This window comes from Sciurus vulgaris, assembly GCF_902686455.1.
Source record: "Sciurus vulgaris genome assembly, chromosome: 2".
NCBI classification, from domain to species: Eukaryota; Metazoa; Chordata; class Mammalia; order Rodentia; family Sciuridae; genus Sciurus; species Sciurus vulgaris.
In genome coordinates, this window is record NC_136462.1 from 84358708 (window position 1) to 84378698 (window position 19991).

General features: G+C 42.3%; 1 protein-coding gene across 2 annotated transcripts in view; it reads right to left on the bottom strand.

Annotated features, from left to right (window-relative positions):
* Positions 1 to 17144, bottom strand: part of LOC306655186 (neuroendocrine protein 7B2) — a 51005-nt gene extending 33861 nt beyond the window's left edge. For both annotated transcript variants that reach the window (XM_079129565.1, XM_079129564.1), the window contains exons 1-2: positions 17005 to 17144; positions 15307 to 15539 (exon numbers count right to left, since the gene is read on the bottom strand). In XM_079129565.1, the coding sequence (XP_078985691.1) occupies positions 15307 to 15532 (226 nt within the window). In that variant the 5' untranslated portion in view covers positions 15533 to 15539; positions 17005 to 17144. The remainder of the gene's footprint in view (positions 1 to 15306; positions 15540 to 17004) is intronic.
* Positions 17145 to 19991: the final 2847 nt, after the last annotated feature.

Here is a 19991-nt window from a genome sequence, read left to right on the forward strand (position 1 = left end):
CCGGGCACTGAAGATACTCTAAAGTGCAGTGAGAAGTCTGTGTCTGACCCTCTGGGAGCTTATGATCCAACGTGTCCAGGTGAAGCCATCTGGAAAAGGTGCAGCCCTGGTGGAAAGATCCATTTTACAGATTATTTGGCAAATGCTGAGGAAGAGTCAGAAATGCTGAGTGGTTGAAGAAATACCCACCTTCTCCATTCCCTGGAATCCCAATGGTGTTGATGTCGTCCATGCACGATCTTGACCAACACCAAAAGAAAGAGCCAGGCTCCCTCTCACCCAGTGCCACTACCACCACCACTGCTGCCCAGAATTGAGGCAGACCTCTTATCTGTGAGGAAAAGCGCTAAGGGCTGCCCTGCAGGCAAGGAGCAGATAGACAACTGGAGGCAGGGGCTTCCCTGGGTGAGCTCGAGCCCTGCGTGATACCAGACACATGCCCCTGTCCCCAGATGCGCTTACGCAGAGCAACTTGGTGACAGCCTGGTATGTGTCCAGGCTTTCCCACCACCGCCACCGCAAATTGCTCTGCACACAACACATACTGATTGAAGAGTATGTTTCTTTTCACTTCTTCCTGCCTAAATCCATGACCCAGTGCCCATGACCTGCCCTTTTCCGAGGAAGCCCAGCTCAAGTACGACTGACCAGTGATGTCTTCTCTGGGACAACGCCCTGTCCCCCATAACTAGTTTAGTGGTGACTGTGTGATCCCTGCACTGGGCTCCCAGCTTCATCTTAGTATGTTGCAGATGAGCATTCTTTTGTGTCACTTTTCCATACTTAGGTTCAAGTTCCTTAACCCAGGGCTGCAAGGCACAATAAGAGATGATGACCAGACCTGCTACTCCCTTTGCTGTCCCCTGGATACCAGTTTGTGTCACCCCCTCCGCCCCTCAGTGCCCACTGGAGTGAGGCACTGTGTGAGAATGTATCTCGCTATTCCTGACCGTTCAAGTTCTGTCATTCTTTTACTTCTGGCTGCCTCTAGACTGAAGTACCAATGGAAAGTGTGGCTGGGGGATGGGAAGTAAAGGGAAGAGCAGTCTAATTCTGCTTCAGTCCTGATTTTCTACAAAACTGCTCCATTCCTCTGGTCAGAGTAAAACCTTCACTAAAAGGTTAAGGGAAGTTTGTTTCAGTCAACTTTGTCGCTGTGACTAAAAGACCTGAAAAGAACAATTGGAGGAGGAAAGGTTTATTTTTCGCTCAGCGTTTCAGAGTCTCAGTTCATGGTCAGCCAGCTCCATAGCTCTGGGCCTGAGCTGAGGCAGAACTTCGTGGCAGAAGAGTACAGTGGAAGAAAGCAGCTCTGGACATGGCAACAGGAAGCAGAAAGAGCTCTCTTCTCCAGGGACAAAATATAAACCCCAAAGGCACAACCCTGGTCACCCACCTCTTCCAGCCATACCGTCCTGCCTATAATTACCACCCAGTTAATCCCTATCAGTCGATTAAACCACAGATTAGGTAACACCTCTCATAATCTAATCATTCACCTCTGAATGTTCTAGAATTGTCTCACACATGAACCTTCTGGGGATATCTCGTATCTAAACCTTAACAAAGATAACGCCTGATTCTTACTTGTTTTACAAAAATCCTATGTAACTAAATCAGCTCTGTGTTTCTTGGTTTTGAACCATATAAGAGAGACAGTTTCTAGTAGGCATTGTATAATGACTTGTCAAATAAATAAAAGAGGAAATGTACTAGACTATATTTTGATAGGATGTTTGGTTAAGGGAAGCATAAGCCACCGCAGGTGCCCACACATGTACGGTCTGCTCTCACATCCAGGAGCAGGCGTGTAATGCATCTGCATATCTTTCTTAACTGCCACCTCTTATGTCCATGAGAACATGCTTAATTATTGGCTTACTGTCCAATTAAACAGTCTGTTTGACATTAAAGCCACTGCTACAACCTATTTCATGGAAAAACACAATATTGCTAAAGTTACAAGGGCAAGAAATGGAAGACAGCAAGTCTAAGTAAGGAAAGGTTACTGTTTCCAGGAGTCCTAGGGAAGCTTCCACCCTCTCTCCAGACCCACACCCCTAACTCCTCAGGTTAACCCAAGAGGGAGCAGAGTGCTTACCAAGGCCAAGGGGATGCTGATTCCTCCAAAGTTTACTGTGCAGCTATCAGGGTGGTTTTCCCTACCACACTTAGAAGAGCACAGAGAGCAGAGAACCTAAGATGGAAAGGCTTGGCCGTCTTTCAACCCTGAAGTATTTACAATGTGGTGGACAAGGGTGAAGCTTCTGTGTGTTAAACAGTTACTATTTTCCAAAATGCCTTCATAATATACGTCATTTAATTTGGCTATCAGCTCTGACACAACTTGGACAACTTATCTCCATTGTTGGATTGGGTAACTAACCTTCGCAGGAGTGGGGGTTCAGTGCTGTATAGCTGGTCTGAGCCAGGACTAGAAGCCCTGTGCCTCCGGTCTCCATGCTTTTCCCGCTGGCTCTATGAACCAGCCTCCCCTCATCTCCCATCCCCATGCCACATGCCGCTTCCTCTATGAAAATCATATGGCACACCATGGCCAAAAGTGCACACTCAGTTTTAACTGCTGTGCCAATCTGTGGTCTGCTAAACCCTTCCAGACTGCTTCAATAAGGTTCTTTATGAACTGTGGTGCCCAAGGTATTTGCACCAATTTGTTCCAAGAGGGCAGTTTGTCAGAACATTTGCTTCCTGAAACTTCATGTCCCTGAAATACCATCCATCCAAATTCACATGTGGTTTACCATGACTCCCAGCATCATTATAGCTTCTCAGCTAAATATCAAGGGTTACACAAGTCTGTGGGAATAGAAGACAGCTGGTTGGAGAGGTGCATTCAAACCTAACACATCTGGTTTACCAACTAACTCATAAAGCTCAAGCAATTGTGGGCAACTTTAAATTTTATAAGGGTTATATCAAATAAGACTGAACACAGGAAAGTATTTTTGCAAACCATAAAATATTACAAAATATTTAGTTACCACTATCCCATTTCCTACATGTGCCTGATCCATTTTGTCAATTATCTGTGGAAAATCATTCACTGCAGCTTCCCTCTTGCTTCTTGTTGGCTCACTCTTTTTGGAGATTCCATGTCTCAGGTGACATGAAGCAGGGTCCGAGGTTCTGGGCTTTGACAGATAAGCCTAGGAGGACAACTGCCAGAAGCCGATTTGCATGAGGAACTGAGAAAGCTCCTGGGGACCACTCATATTAAAGGAAGAGGAGTCTCGGGTCTGCCAACCCTGAAGGCAGGGATATGAGAGGCCTTAGCAGTCAATAATAAGGAAGGGACTTTTAGTCTTAGGATTCCCAGTGTTTAGATGTGTCTCCATGTCCAACCTCCTATGTGAACCCTATGGAAAGTGGGAGGGGAGAAAGGGGTTGGAAAATAATAAAACTGTGTTTCTCCAAAAACTAACTGAGAATTAGGAACATGAGGTACACTGCCTTGGTTCATGAGGACTACTATAACAAAATACCCCAAACAGGGTGCTATGGTTTGGATATTGTTTGTGCCCTAAAGACTGGTATAATGGGAGCTTGGTCCTCAGTGTGACAGTTTTTGGAAGTGGGACCTTTAAGATGTAGGGCCTAGAGGGAAGTACTTAGGTCAATTGATGTTGTACTCCTGAAAGGGATTGTGGGATTCCAGTCTCTGTTTTCCTGTTTGGTGATGTGATCTCATCTTCAAACATGTGCTTTCCCCATGATGTGAAGGCCTTCACCAGAGCTGAGCCAAGGCCAGCAAAAACTGCCAACACTGTGAGCTAACTAAGCCTCTTTTCTTTATAAAGTTATCCTGCCTCAGGTATTTTGTTATAGTAATACAAAATGGACTAATACACTGAGTGATTTATAAATGACACAAATTTATCACTCACAGTTCTAGAGGATCTGTGAAGTCCAAGATCAAGTACCAGCAAATTGCATCTGGAGAGGGCTTATTCCTCACAGATGATACTTTCTACATGACTTCACATGATGAAAAGGGGAAAATAAGTCCCCATGGAACTCTTTAATAAGGGTTCTAATACACTCATGAGGGTGGAGACCTCATGACCTAATCATCTCCCAAAGTTCCCATCTCTTAATACTACTGCATTGGGGATAGATATCAACATATGAATTTAAGGAAATGCAAACATTGAGACCACAGTACACACAGAAGGAATCTCCCTCTGCCCTCCCAATACCACTACACTAAAGACCTTGAGGCTGCAACAGCTCAGTGGCATCCACCAGCTGTCCTGGGAGACAGTGACAGCTGGAGAACATGGTGGTACCCAGCAGAAGGGGACAACTCAAATTGGTGGTAATGAATCAAAACCAATGCACTGCACTCAGGACCATGCTTAATAAAAACCTTCCTCAGCTATACAGTCATCAGATACTTAAGGTGCTTTGCAAGGAGCTGAGGTCCTAAGTGAATGAGAGTGAGAAAAGCCAGTGAATGTGGGGTTATTGCTGTTAAAATGCCCCAAATGTACTTACACTTGTAAGGACTGGATCATCTTGACTGGAAGAGTACTAATCTCATTTGCTGGCATCTCAGAGGTCAATGTTCTTTCAAAGGAACAGATATAACAAAACATACTCAGTGAGCATCTATTTTCTGCCTGGCCCTGTCTAGGTACTGCAGACACAAGCAGGTTGACATGGTGTCTGTTCTTGTAGGTCTTACCATCTAGGGAGGAAGCAAGCAATTCCTCATAGATGCTGATTCAGAGTCTCTAAGCAACAAACACAAAGAACTATGCACAGTGAGCTCAGGAGTGAAGAGCATCCTTAAAGATAAACCCACTTCACAGTCTGGTCTAAATTCAGACCTGTCTGCCTCTGTACCTCTACTCGACTAGACAGTGAAGCAGCATGATGTTCTGGACAGAGGACAAGAATGCCAGGGTGTGGCTGAGGCTCTGGACCCAAAGTTAAATACAAGCTGTGCTCTGCACTGAATGTTTGTATCTTCTCCAAAATTTATATGTCGAAGTCTAATTCCTGATGTGATGGTAATGACAAAGGCCCAGAGAGCTCTCCACCACTTTTGCCATCTGAGAACACTGTGAGAAGACAGCCATCTACAAACCAGGAAGCAGATCTCACCAGACACCAAATCTACCCAGCACCTTGATCTTGAACTCTCCAGCTTCCGGGACTTCGAGCAATGTTTGCTGTTTAAGTCACCCAGGCTATGGCACTGTTATTATGACACCCCAACAGACCAAGACAAGCTGTGTCCTAGGTAAGTCACTTCTCTGAGCATCTTTTTCCACATTGGTTAAGTGTAGCAAGGAATATTTACTTGCTTGTCTCAAGGAAGTGATTGGGGAAGAGAAGGGTAAGTATGACCCTGGGTACAAAGACAACTGGAGATCCAAAATCTACAAAGGGTCGCCAGAAGGACAGCACTGTCTTTATGTGGATTATAATCATTTGTTTAAAAAAATATATAACAGTTTGAAGTTACCTGCGTTACTTAATTTTATGTCAGCCTGTCCAAGTTATAGTGCCCAGTTCTCAGTCAAGCTGAGATGTTTGGGGTTGTGCTCCTGGAAGGGATTGTGGGATCCCAGTCTCTCTGAGATGTTTCAGTGAAAGTATTTTTATATATGATTAATATTTAAGTCTAGATTTTGATTATCCACCATAATGCTGGTGGCCACATCCAATCAGTTAGAGGCCTTAAGAGCAGACTGAGGTTTGCTGAAGAGCAAGGAATTCTGCCTCCAGACTCTTGAAACTCAAGATGATCAACTCTTCCCTGAGTCTTCAGCCAGCCTACCCTGCAAATTTTCAGTTTTTGAGAAAAAGAGATTTAGGAGACTTACTGCATTTCATTTTTGTATTCTTAATTGAGCAGGTAGCTGGAGATAGCATGGATAATCTGCAAATACCTGAGGCCATTCTAGGTCCTACAGTACCACTGCCTCTTCCCTTTTTTCTCAGTGGATGAAAGACCTAAGACCCAGGACACCACTTTGCTCCACTCTTATCCCCTCCTACCTCCTTAGCTGCCTGCTCCTCATCCCACATCTTCAACTCTGCCTGTCCACTGGTTCTTGGCAATTAGCACTGAACCAGTTCAAATCTTTCATATCCTCAAACAATGACCTTAATAAAAACCTTCCTCAGCTCTACATCACCTGTCTCCCGATTCTTCCACCATGACCTGACATTCTGGAAACACATCTTTATATTGTATCTCCTTCCTTTTTCCCATTATCGCTTCAATCCACTGCACTGTGGTTTTGGCCCATGACTCTACAGAACTGGTTCGGTACAAAGCTCCCAGTAGCTTCTATATTGATACACATAGAAACCCAGTGGCCTTACTTCATGTGACCTTGCTACTGATTTTGTCCCTTCTTGGAACACTCTTTTCTGGTCTTCTGTGAACTTCATCTTTCTAGTTGTTTTTCTTTTTGGCCAATCTCTTTCAGCTTCCTTTGTAGATTCCTCTTTGCCTACTTGGCTTTTAGGTTTCGAGTTCTCTGGGCCTTCTCTTTTAAGTTATATGCTCTTCTTGACACCCACCTAGGGCAACTTCATCCATTCCTACAGCATCTGCCACCAACATGGGGATGACTCTAAACATCTCTCCCTTCCCTCCTGTGTTATACACATTGAAGCATCTGGAAACCTTGGAGCACTTTAAATACACATACAAATAACTCATCATTTCCATCTTCCCTATCCTGCTCCTATCATTTTAAAACAACTACAACAACTTTGGAATTTCTTATTATTAGCCATGCAATTGCTCAACACACAAAAAAAACGAAAATCATCCAGGAAGATTTTTAAGGATTTAAGTTAGGCATGGGCTCAAGGTAAATCCAAAGAACATGATTCAAACTGGAGATCCTTGTATACTCAAAGATAGACTGCAAATCTAATGTTCTCATTGGTTCCCCCAGGATGGGAATAGCCTAGAAACAGATTTTAGTCAAGATATCTGGGTCTAGAGTCAGCTCAAGTCCTTCCTCCAACTGGAAAGAGAGAGAGAGAGAGAGAGAGAGAGAGAGAGAGAGAGAGAGAAAGAGAGAGAGAGAGAGAGAGAGAGAGAGAGAGAGAGAGAGAGAGAGAGAGAGAGAGAGAGAGAGAGAGAGAGAGAGACACTAAGCTGAAAAGAAGAGAGGTTCCTGAGAGAGACTAGGCAGAAAGGAAGTGAGGTTCCTATGTGGTTTTGTCAGTTCTCCTTGCCCAACCTTTGAATGGGATGCAACTACTGCCACCCTGTGGCAGAGTAGAGGTACTGCAGTTCTTTTACCAAGGCCAAAGGGTGGCGAAGTGGAGGATTCTCAGGACCCCATTGACCTCTTCAAGTTGGCTATGTTGCCAAGGACTTTCTCCATCTTATACTTAGTAAGAAAATAATCTCGGTTATTTCTTATTTTGAAATTTTAAAAAATTGATATCCTCAAGTCAGTGTTATAAAAAAAGAATTTGAGTATCTTTATGTTTGGTAATATAGATTTGAAATTATTTGGAACCATTAGATGCTAATATTTATGAATTTGTATCTTTGTGGTTCTTTATCTGGTGTTATCAAAATGCTTGGTATCTGCAGGGCCCGGTGGCCCATGCCTATAATCCCAGCGACTGGGGAGGCTGAGGCAGGAGAATTGTGAGTTCAAAGCCAGCCTCAACGACTTAGGCACTAAGCAACTCAGGGAGACAGTCTCTAAATAAAATATTTTTAAATGGCTGGGGATGCAGCTAAGTAGTTAAGTATGGCTGGGTTCAATCCCCAGTATTAAAAAAAAAAAAAAAAAAAACCCAAAACAAAACAAAACAAAAAACTCACTAATTATCTGATATCCTAGAATACAGAGAAAATGAAGATCATTTTTACCTGTTAATAACTTGAAAACTAAAGCACTTTTTTTCTGGTTTTATTCATCCAAGTCCAACATCAGTGTCAGCTGTCAGAGTCAGTTTTGACCCCCAAGAGGACCTACCCCTGGAAATTACTCAGTCGCTTGGACAGTTGACAGTTTCACCTGTTTTTTGGGATAGAATAACAACAGTAGCTATTTACTATGTTGTAGGGACCACCGAGCAACCTTGACCTTAGGGAAGACAGGCACTGCTGAAGTACCAGGTGCACTGGAGCACATCTAAACTGTATTGCTAACAGATGAGCCATCAAAAATAAGATTGGGACAAGCCATTAAAGATTTAAAATGTGCTGTTGCTAAGCCACAAAGAGGAGGCAAGCCTGTAATTAGTTACTAGCAGCTCCCACTGCCTGCGGGCGAGAAAGAGGGTCGGGGGCCTCGTTTTATATATGGGAAAACGTAAGTCTCAGAGAAGCAGCAAGGCCACACTCAGCTAGTAAACACTAGGGCCACGACTCACACTCACTTGTCCTTGCCATCAGAATACATGCTTTTTTCTTTATATAACATCAAGTGGGTCACTGTTTAAAGGTTTTCACTTTGTATTTTTGTTTTGGGACAAGAATTTATACATTTGAAAGATGCTCCTTACCTAGCTGTTGCCAAGGGTCCATGGAGATATAAAAAAAAATAACCCTCAATCTCCTCCCCCTATTTTTGGCTGATGTTTCCACCCCACTGATCACTTAGCACCATTAACTACCTGGAGGTGAACTACCAGGTTTGGGAAGTTCTCCAGAATATACTTCTGGCCTAGTTGGCCCTCTGCTGTTTATTTCCAGAACTGCAAAAAGTCCTACTTTTCCACAGGCATCTGTACAAACCTTGCACATGGTGGTCACAGGCAGTCAATTCTAGGAAGACACACACTGTTGCTGAGTTCATGACAAGAACTTCTAGGGAGATTTTTTTAAAACCATAATAGAAATGGGAAAATGTTTTGACAGACCTAGATGTCAAATAGTATTTACATATGTATTATGGCCAGATCAACTTCTTTTTCCTTGATATTATCTACTCAAATATTTACAGAGTGACTAATCTGTGTCTGAACATAAAGCAGTAAATAAAAGAGTCACTGCCTCATGGAGCTTACACTCCAGTGGGGAGAGAGTTAATAAGCAAGTAAGCAAACATTAATTATAAATGATTTTTTTTAAAAAGACTATAGAGCCTTCATAAAACAAAAGGCCACTGTGGCAGAGTGCAGGGCCTATGCAGACAGAGCAACCAGGCAGGCCTCTCTCAGGAGGTGATGTAGAGACACACACAGGAGTACACACTGCACAGAGTGGGAGGAAGAGCCTGTGCCACTGGGAGACTGAGCGAGGGAGGGTGAGAGGAGCAGAGTAAGGGCGAGCGTACAGGAGATGTGGATGCTTGCAAGCCATGGCATGAAGGGTTATCAGGGCACAGTGGGAAGCCACTCACAGGACTGTAATAATGGGGATGGCATTGACCTGACTTAAACTTTTGAAGTTTCACTCTTCATTTTCTTGGAGAACCAGAGGAGAAAAATCAAGAGTAGAAGCAGGAAAACCAATGAGAAGGCAATTTCTGAAATCCATGGCAGACATAATGGTATCTTGGGACAGGATATCCAGAGTAAAGCTAGAGAGAAGAGCATAGGCAAATTACAGATGTTTTTTAGAGACAAAAAAAAAAAAGAAGTAAATTGCTTATAATTTGGGCATGACATGTGAAGGAGAAATCAAGTATTCCTCCAGGTTTTTAGCTTACATATATGGCTATATAGTGGCACTATTTGTTAGAAAATATTGATATAAACAAATTGGGGAAGATAGTGGATAGGGAAATCAAGATCAAGACACAGTAATTTAGCAATTCATTTAATCCTGTAAGAAAGAAGCTTGGTTCTCTTTCTGCTTCATGGCTGCCATGTCCTAATTGCTTTACTCTGCCATGTCCTTCCACCATAATGTTCTGCCTCACCTTGGGTCCAGAGCTATGTGGTCCACCATGGTCTGAACCTGTGAAACTGTGGGTCCCAAATAAACATGCTCTAAAAATAAAAAAAAAAAAGAAAGAAGCTTGGACTGAAAATACAAAGATTGGGGTCATCTGAAAAGAAACAGATTTATAGTCAAGTGAATGAATGAGATCTAGAGAATTGAGAGTAAGCCAGTGGATCCAGCCCTGGCCCTGGAGAACTGAACATTTAAAGGCTGCATTAGAAAAGTGGGAGAAATCTGCAAAAGAAACAGACATGATTACTGTTGTCCCCTGGTATCAGTGGAAGATTTGTTCTAGGATCCCACAACTGGTATAAAATCTGCAGATGTCAAGTCCCTTACATAAAATGGCGTATAATCTACACATATTACATGCATAATCTCCTGCATATTTTCAATCATCTCTTGATTACTTACAATACCTAATACATTGTAAATCATTCATAAACTTTGTTACATTGCATTGTTTATGGAATAATGACAAGGAAAAGGTCTCTATATATTTAGAACAGATGCAATTTCTTAGCTGAATACTTCCAATCTGTGTCCTAATCCACAGGTGCAGAACCCATGGGTAAACAGGGCTTACTGTAAGGGAAAAGAGGAAAGCTCAAAGCCAAAGTGTGCCATCTTGGCATATGTTGACATCTTGGCACCAAAACTAAGAAAGAAAAGGGTTTTAAGAAGGTATGCTGAATACTGCTAAGAGGTTGAGGAGGATGGAGATGGAGTGTGGGTGAATTTAGAATGGAGGTTGTTGACCTTGACATAAACAGTCTAAAAGGCATCTCAAAATTAACATGGGCAAAACTGATCTTCCCTAGATTACTTGGTACTCTTCTAGGTCCTCAGGTCAAATGTCTTGGTGTCACCCTTGACTTCTCTTTCAGCCTCTACCTCCAACTTACCAGCAAATCCTCTTGGCACTAATTTCAAAATATATCCATAATCTGACCACATCTCTTCACATCTATAGCTATTATGTTAGTCAGCTTTTATTTGCTGTAACAAAATGCCTGAGAAAAAGGAATCCCTTTAAGGAGTAAAAATTTATTTTGGCTCATGGTTTCAGAGGTTTTAGTCCATGGACAGCTGGCTCCATTGTTTCTGGGCCTGTGGTGAAGCAGAACATTGTGGCAGAAAGATATGACAGAGTAAAGCTATTACCTCATGATAACCAGAAACAGAGAGAGCATACACTTGAGGTTGGGAACAAAATATTCCCTTTGAAGACATAAGGCAAACCTAAAAAACCAAAGGCCAAATGTTTTCTCTGATATTTGGATGCTAATTCACAATAAGGTAGGGGGTGGCTAGGGAAGAATAGAGTTACTTTAGATTAGGGAGGGGAAGGCTTATGGGGGTAGGAAGGATAGTAGAGCGACACAGACATTATATACATGTATGACTGCATGACTGATGTGATCCTACAAGATGTACTATCAGAAAAATTAGAGATTATATTCCAATTATGTATAATTTATCAAAATGCATAAATGCATTCTACTGTCATGTATAACTAATTAGAAAAAATAAAAAATTTAAAACAAAAGACATCCCCCCACTGACCTACTTCCTCTAACTAGGCTCCACTTTCTAAAGGTTCCACCACCTCCCAATAGCACCACCAACTGGGGACCAAGCCTTCGACACATGAGCCTTTGGGGAAATCCAGATGCAAACTATGGCAGCTATCATACTATTATCTCCCTCCCCTGAGTCATTACAATGGCCTCCTAACTAATCTCCCCAGTTCTAGTCATTCCTCCTTACCAGCATATCTTCAACATGACTCTCAGGGTGATGCTTTTTAAAGGTAGGCAGGTCATAGAGTTCTGACCAAAGCTGGCAATGGCTTCTGATATATACTCAGAGGAAAAGTCAAAGTCCTCATAGGACTATAAGGCCTGATGCAATCTATCTCCACATCTCCAACCTCCCACGTCCCCTTCCTGCCATCACCCCAATCTCCTCTCTTCCTCCTCTCCTTGAGTCTTTGGGGTTTAGCTACATCAACCTCCTTGTTCCCAACATGGGACTTCCACTCTGGCTGTGCACTGTACCTACATAGCCTTTCCTCTACATATCCCACAGTCCACTCTCAACTCTTTCAGGTTTCTGCTTACTTTCCCTGGAAGGAGTCCCTGACCCATATTTAGTTTCCTCCATCTCCTTCCTCTGCCTTATATTTTATAATACTTAAAACCACTTCACATAGTCGACATTTTATTTGGTTGTTTAAAGACTATATTTCCCTGTCCTGCTGCTTTGAGATTTGTGTTTATTTCCTTAGTATCTCAAATAGTGCCTAACACTCCATTATTTGTCGATTGATAAATGGGAAACTATGATGGACCTGCAAAGAATGAGAGGTGAGGGAGTGCAATGGGCACGTATAGAAAGATTGCTATGAAAAGGAGCATGAAAATGGCACAATATCTAGAAGGGACCTATGATCAAAGGGATACTGCAACCATGCATACTCAAACTTTACTCATTGCTTCTCTGGACTAGAATATAAGTGCTTACAAGTTAAGTAAATTTAAGCTAAGCAGAAACTTTAAAAAGCTAAATAATTTTCTCAAAGTCAAACCACTTATAAATGATACAGCTGCATTTAAGTCCAGGTGATTTTGGTAATACTTGGAACCACCATATTAAAGGTGTGTTGAAATTTACACAGGAATGCATGTATTATACATATTCTTCCTAGAAAAATTAGGGAAAAAAAAAACCTTTTCCAATGTGGTTCTTCCTAAAATAAATATTGGAAGGGGTATGGAAGATAGTCCACATAGGTGTTAGAAGGAATTATCATAAGTGAGTCTCTGAGCAGAGGCAATACAAATAAACAGATGTGTGAAAGCAAAGCCACTTACATGAATTAGACAATCAAACCTACAAATAAAACCACCCAACAAATGAAATGCCATGGTCCAGGACTGGGAAAAACGCAAGCTTCTTATTTTGTTTCTTTTCTACCCATTGTCTTTGGACTTTTCTTTCTGCTACCTTTCATCCAAGATGTAATGGACAGAATTCTAAGATGAGTCTTGAGATTCTCTACCTTTGAGTATAGAGGGACGTAGATATAATGGAATAGCACTCCCTTGTCATATGTCAAAAATGATAAGCCAGATGCCATGGAACATGCCTGTAATCCCAGCGATTAGGAGGCTGAGGCAGGAAGATGACAAGTTCAAGGACAGCTTCAGCAACTTAGTGAGACCCTGTTTCAAAATTAAAAATAAAATGGGACTGCAGATGTGGCTCATCGGTTAAGTGCCCCTGGTTCAATCCCCAGTACCAAAAAAGAAAAAGAAAAAGAAAAAAGATAGGCTAGTCACTCCTATGATTACATTACATTGCCATTATCAGACTGAAAGGGGTATGCTGGCTTTGAAGAGGTAAGCTGCCATATTGTGGAAGGGAGTGTGGCTTATGGATTGAGAGGGACTAAGATCTGGAGGGATCATTACCCACAGCCAGCGATGAAAAGGGAACCTCAGTCCTACAAAAGAAAGGAACTGAATAATGCCAACAACCTTAATGAGCTTAGACAAGAAGACCAGCTCTAGCTGACATTGGGTCTCTGTCAACACCTCATTTAAACCTGGTGAGACTCCAAACAGAGAATGATGCTAACCTAGGCCGAACTCCTGACCAGTAGAAACCAAGAGATAATAAATGGGTGTGGGTTAAGCTGCCAACCTTGTGGGAATGTATTACACAGCAATAAACAACTGAAATGCAAGTCCATGTTTACCCCTTAGACACCAGTGAGGAGACTTGAAATTGCTGTGACAGCAATTATCCCAAGGTAATAAGGGTAATAATGAAAAGAGTCTTAACTATGAATCATCCAATCATACGTTTATATCTCCATGTCTTCTTGCTGTGGTTCCCTGAGAACATCCTATGAGAACTCCAAATGCCAGGTCAAATGTTGCTTCTTCAGTGAAGCGTCTCTTTATGCCTACCGCCACCCACCCCCAGCAGTACTCCTACTAATTGCTTTGCATGGCAATGCATTTTTATATCTACTAAAACTTTTTGCCAGGATACATTATGATAACATTTTATATGTCCTCCCCCTTCCCTGCCCAACTCTTCTCAGGCAGAGCTGCTCTAGACTCCCACAGAGTGCCTGGCAAATATTGAGTGCTAAATAGGTGGATAATGAGGGAAGAAATCGGACTCTGGATGAACACAGGCTTCTGAAGCCCAGCGGTGGCAGTTTCTTCTCCAGCACAGCTGATCAGGCCTCAGGTGTTAATGGAAACTTGGAGGGCCTTCTCCATGACAACAGCTGGTGACTAACCAGGCACTTCCTGTGTTAGAGGGGCAGATATTTACTGCCTCAGAGGACTGGTCTGAATGAACAGGTGTGTTTAAAGCAATAGGTGACTGGTGCTGACAAGGATTTCGATTTTCCCCAAAGGGGATGGCAGGAAGCCCTGTCCTGATTCAAGCCCCATGCTAGATTTGCATGCATACTGATTCAAATTATTTGTGTTAGTTCACTCCTGAAATCGAATGTCAACTGAAATGCACAACAACCTCACAGAGTTCATTTTACGTGTCTTAAAATTAAAGGCATTCACAGTATTGACAGAACCCTGGGGTAGGCAGCACTGTTAGGACACCACAGACTCAGGCAAGATTAAGTATAATCAATCCATTGGGTATAATGTTTGCTGGGTATATGTTTTGAGAAAACTCAAAAAGAGTTTTTCTCTAGGATCCACTCCTGTGGGTAAGAATCTTTATAAATAAATCATTAAACCACAAACAAATGAAACACACAGCTTTCTAGTATAAGTTTTACAACCACATTACCAGAAACTTAGAAAAGTTCAGGAGGGAAATGGTCTTGCTGCTTCAAAACAATTTAATTATACTTAATTATTCAATAAAATTGTTATATTTTAAAATATTTTTTAAAAACTTTGACATAGTTAAATTCTTAATGTCAGTAGTTCTTGGCTCCTCTTGGGTACACTGGAGTCATCTTAAGCACCAAAACAGATCCTATAGGTGCTGTTCAAGGATCTTTTACAAATACTTTCTGGCATTGACTCTGAAAGGCAGGGGACACAATTTCCCTAAGATCATCAGTAAGGGAAAACAGGAAGTCTGAGACCTAAGCTTTCTTTAGGGATAACACTGAAGTGCTCCTTCGTTCATCCATTAAATATTAACTGCTACTATGTAGAAGACTTGGTGCTAGGAGCTAGGGCTGTGAATCATATACAAAAGGTCCCTACTGCCATAGGATTTATATTCTCACATGGGTGTATGTATATACTGTGTAGAGTAAGAAGAAAGGGAAAACAGGAAATAGAGTTCCCAAACAATGCTACTTATTTAAAATACAAATGGTCATACCATCAGAAAACAGTAAATACCTTCAATGCTCTGCGGGCCCACAAGATTCATGGCCTGGTGAGCTGGGTACTCCACCCGTGGTCTGGCAATGCCCAGTTGCTCCATAACGCCATGGAGCAGCCTCTGGATATCTGTTTCTGAGACCCTGTCAGAAGTCCGTGGGCTATAAGCAAATGCTGGAATCCACCCGAATGCCAAGCAAAACAGCAGGCCAGATAGAATAGTAGACACCATCCTAGAGACCATTTTTAACCTGCAGAAAGAACAAATTTACATCGATTGCCATGACTGGCAGTTGCTATAACACAATTGTGGTAAAGCAGTCATGAACCACTCACTACAGGCTATGGTTCAAGGACCACTGCAGTGAGAAATCCTCAGAGCTTTGCTTTTGTCTTAAGTGTCCATCCTAGGCAGGACATCACTAGGGGGAGGGGATAAAGAAAGGAAACAGTCTGAGATGTGCAATTCCCTCTGATCTTGCATTCTTGAGGAAGCGAGGCCAGAATGGCAGTTCTCACCCATATCATTTATGCTCCTTGCAACTCCCTAAAGGTTCTACTTTACCCCTAACTCCACTACATGCTCCCTTACTTATTAAAACAAACAAAAATTTCCTTTGATTTTGAGAGAGGGTGACCTCTTAAGTTTTTACAATTTCAGCAAAGTCTAACGTGACAGAGTTGGGAAGATACAAACAGTAAAGAAGCATAGAAAATTTAGGAGTGGTGCAGCATATTTTAACTTGGCAAATAATCCATACATTTGAGATCATGAGGAGAATGAAAGTGCACACAGTTCAGGCCCTATCTTGCAGTCTGGTGGGAATGTGAAGTATGCTTGTGCAATCACATAGTACCTGGGTGACCTTGGGCAAGTACCTAAGCTTTCTCTTCTGCAAAATGGTGATAACTAGAATGTTCCTTATGGGACTGTTGTGAAGATAATCGTGCACAAACATGTAAAAGCATTTGGAACACTGCCAGGCACAAAGTGTCTTATTGCGATGATGCTGTTGGTAATGTTACTGTTTAGTTGTGCAGGTGAGGACTTGGGGAGGTGGTAGTGATGAGAAAAGACCAAGCGAAGGAGGACATCTGAGGAGTCAGCCTGCTCCACATGTTGGTGTCTGTAGATGTGCCTGCAGAACAACAGCATGCAGCTTCCCTGCAGCTGCTTAACCTGTTCAGGAGGCTGCGGTCAAGCACGCTCTCCTTTTGAACATTCTACTGGGGGTGGAGGGATCAGTACAGTATGAGGAGGCAAAGCCACAAATGTTCTTTCCTGAAATTGAAGCATTCATACCATCCTTTCTTTTTTTTTTTTTTTTTTTCCTGCAAAGAAAAGGCTTTTTCTAGTCACTACTAGATATGAAACCTTGCTCCTCAAAGAGCTGAGAATAGCTTTTTGCTGCAACAGTAAAATCTGCAATTGTGAAGAGAAGGCCAGGGGCCTCTCCATCCTTCTTTCCCTTATCGACTCCAAAAGCATATGTTTCCTTCCCACCCCAACACGGTTCTGGCTTGATGAACACAATCTCCTTCCTGGGGGAACTCCTTTTCCCCTACTCATGGCCAACTCCGAATCCCCACCACTACCCCGCATCCTTTGTCTGACCCCAACCTCCAGCAGAAAACCCTTCCCCACTCCCAGCCCCCGAAGGAACTGTATATTTCGGTGGGCGGCAGGGGGCCGAGTCCAGTCAGTGCAGAACTCACCGAGGGCAGCTGACGAACCTATAGCGGCCTGGGCCTTGATGCGGGTCCGGCAGGGAGCAAGCGAGCTGGATAGCTCCTGCGTCACCGCCTTCCGCATCTTAGCTCCGCCCCGACCCCTCCTCCTGCAGGTGGCAGTGGCCTCCTTGTAGCTCTGAAACGCAGGCTAGAGGCTTGAGCCTCTCTGGCCTGGAGACGCATGCACGGTCACGCGTTTTGCCTGCTCCGAAAGCCCCTGCAAACCCTCTTCCTCCATAGACCACAGTGGACTTCATTCACCCCCTTTCTTTGTCTCAAGCAATTATCTAAACAATGTGCCTGACGGCCGCTGTATAGCACACTTTTAATTTTGTCACTGCGAAGGGTAGCTTGCTTTTGTTTTTAATTAAGACCTAGCTTAAAGAGGGAAGAGGCAATGGTAGGAGTGACAAGATGATCCTAAAGATTAAGGGTGGCAATGATAAGGTATACTCTGCTTTCAGGAGTCCTTTTATTAAGCAGAAAAACCATGGGGATATTTAACATAAGATGCTGGAATCTTCTGTTAAAATGGTACACTCGAAAAAGTCTAGAAGTATTAGCTGTTTTTTATCCCCCTTATGCTACATTTATTAAATAAAAAGTATACATTTATCCATAAATCTGAACATTCTTCCTTACGAAAATACTATTTATTGTCTTTTGTCAGAATAACTTATAAACACTATTTTTATTTTTATTCAATGGGAGACAGGTTTACTCAACAGTCCTGTTCTGGAAGTTTGTTGTTTTAAAAGCCAACATCAAAACCAAGAGGAAAAAGGAAGACTAAGCATAAGAGCAGGGGCCAGTTTGGAGACAAGGTGAACAGTTGGGTGTGGTGGGCCACATATGTGTAATCCCAATCTCTCAGGAGGCTGAGGCAGGATTGCAAGTTCAAGGCCAGTCTCAGCAACTTAATGAGACTGTCTCAAAATAAATAAGGAAAAGGGCTGGAGATGTGGCTCACTGGTTAAGCACCCCTGGTTCAATCCCTGGTGGAAGGGTAGGGGGGAATATGAATACATTATGCATTGTTTCACAGCTTTGTCTCAATCTACGGGCCAGAAAATTGTCTTTGAGTCTCTGTGCCCAGAGATAACTTTAAAGCAATTAATATGGGAAGCAGGGTCTGAGAAGGTAACTCCAAAGTTGAAGTTGAAAAGGAAGCAGAACTGGCAGAAGGTAGAAAGAGTATATGGCAAAGAGCACCTTTGAGCCCAATTTGAGTAAAGAAATCCAGGAAAGGGAACTGGCTTCAAGGAGGGGAACCTGGAGGTAAAGGAACAGGAAGGGGTTGGGGATTCCTAAGGAGCAACAGGAAGGTACCCAGGTTTATCAGATATTCTACCTGTTCTTACAGTGATTTGGTTTGGGAAACTTGAGGCCTTCTGATGACCACTCATCAATGTCTCAGAAAGATGAAGGAAATAGATTTCTCCCCAGTGTAGGTTTCCCTTTTTCTCCAACCTGGAACAATATTGTGTAAGATATAGGCAAACGTGTATTGTGTGTAGGGCAACCTCTCATAAGACCTCAGCACCAAGAAAAAAAAGTGCCCAAGATTTGACTTTTAGTACCAGCCCCATCAGAACACCAAGTAACACGCAGAACAGGATTACCTGCAAGACCTACCAGCCAGCCATAATCCTGAGCTCACCAGGGCAGCAGGAGGTTCTGTGAGTTTGTATTCTGAGTTATATTTCTAAACTCCCACACCAAGAGAAACTATACTCCCAAGACATTGCAGAAATTAACCCAAGTAGATTCAGAATTTATTTTCTGTAGTACTGAGAATCAAACCCAGGGGCTTGTGGCATCTCTAATCTTTAAGGAAATTTGTAAGGATGCCATGAGATCCCGAGTTCCATGCACAGTACAAAAAAAAAGTATCTAGGGATTTGAGAATAACTAAGCTAACATGAGATTAGAATCTAGATCTCTTTACCTTAGCTTTATGCAGCAAACCATTATAAAAATTCAATTATGAGACACAAAGTCTTTGGTCTTAAGGCCTAGCCTTCCTAATGCTTTCTTTTCTGTTTCTAGCCTTTTGTTTTAGTGCATGCCAAATCTAAAAGAAAAATTCTACCTACTGTCTCTAGGCTCAAAGACCATGCTGTTTTTCAATGTGTGTGTGTGTTTTGTTTTTGGTACCAGGGATTTTAAAAGGGTGCTTTACCACTGAGCCACATCCCCAGCTCTTTTTTGAAATTTTGAGATAGGGTCTCACTAAGTTGCTTAGGGCCTTGCTAAGTAGCTGAGACTGACTGAACTTGTGATCCTCCTGCCTCAGCCTCTGGAGTCACCGGGATTACAGGCATGCACCACCATGCCTGGCTTGGTTTTAAATATTTATGATTGTTGCATACTGAGTTTATTCACTTTTCACTGTTATTTTCATTTTGTGCTTGGAAAAATGAAGTTATGCCAGGCGTGGTAGCTGTGGCCCAGGACAACCCCTGCACTTGGGAAGCTGAAGAAGGAAGATTCCAAGTTCCAGACCAGCTCGGGCAATTTAGTGACCCTGTCTCAAAATAAAATAAAAAGGGATGGGGATGTGGCTCAGTGGTAGGACAAGGCCCTAGGTTCAATTCCCAGTACCACCAAAAACCAACAAAATTGCTGCAACTTACTGCTTTTGCTTTGAATGAAAATTATTGAAATCTTATATTAAATTCCAAGTGATCACAGAATGTTGTCAAGCAGCTCACTAATTTTAAGTTCTATGTATTAAGTTGTATTGTTTGTTGCTCATAATAACCAAGTTGATATAGTTTTACTTATACTTGTAAGGTAAAAATAATTCACTGTTCATGTTCAGATACTTCTTTGTAAAGAAAAACTATACACCTGATCAAATATGCCATGAGGTTAACATTATGTTTTGTGTAAGAAAACAGACATTAAATCAACTCTAAAACTCTAACTTTTTAAAATCTCCAATTATTGTTTCCAAGCTATTCAGTTCT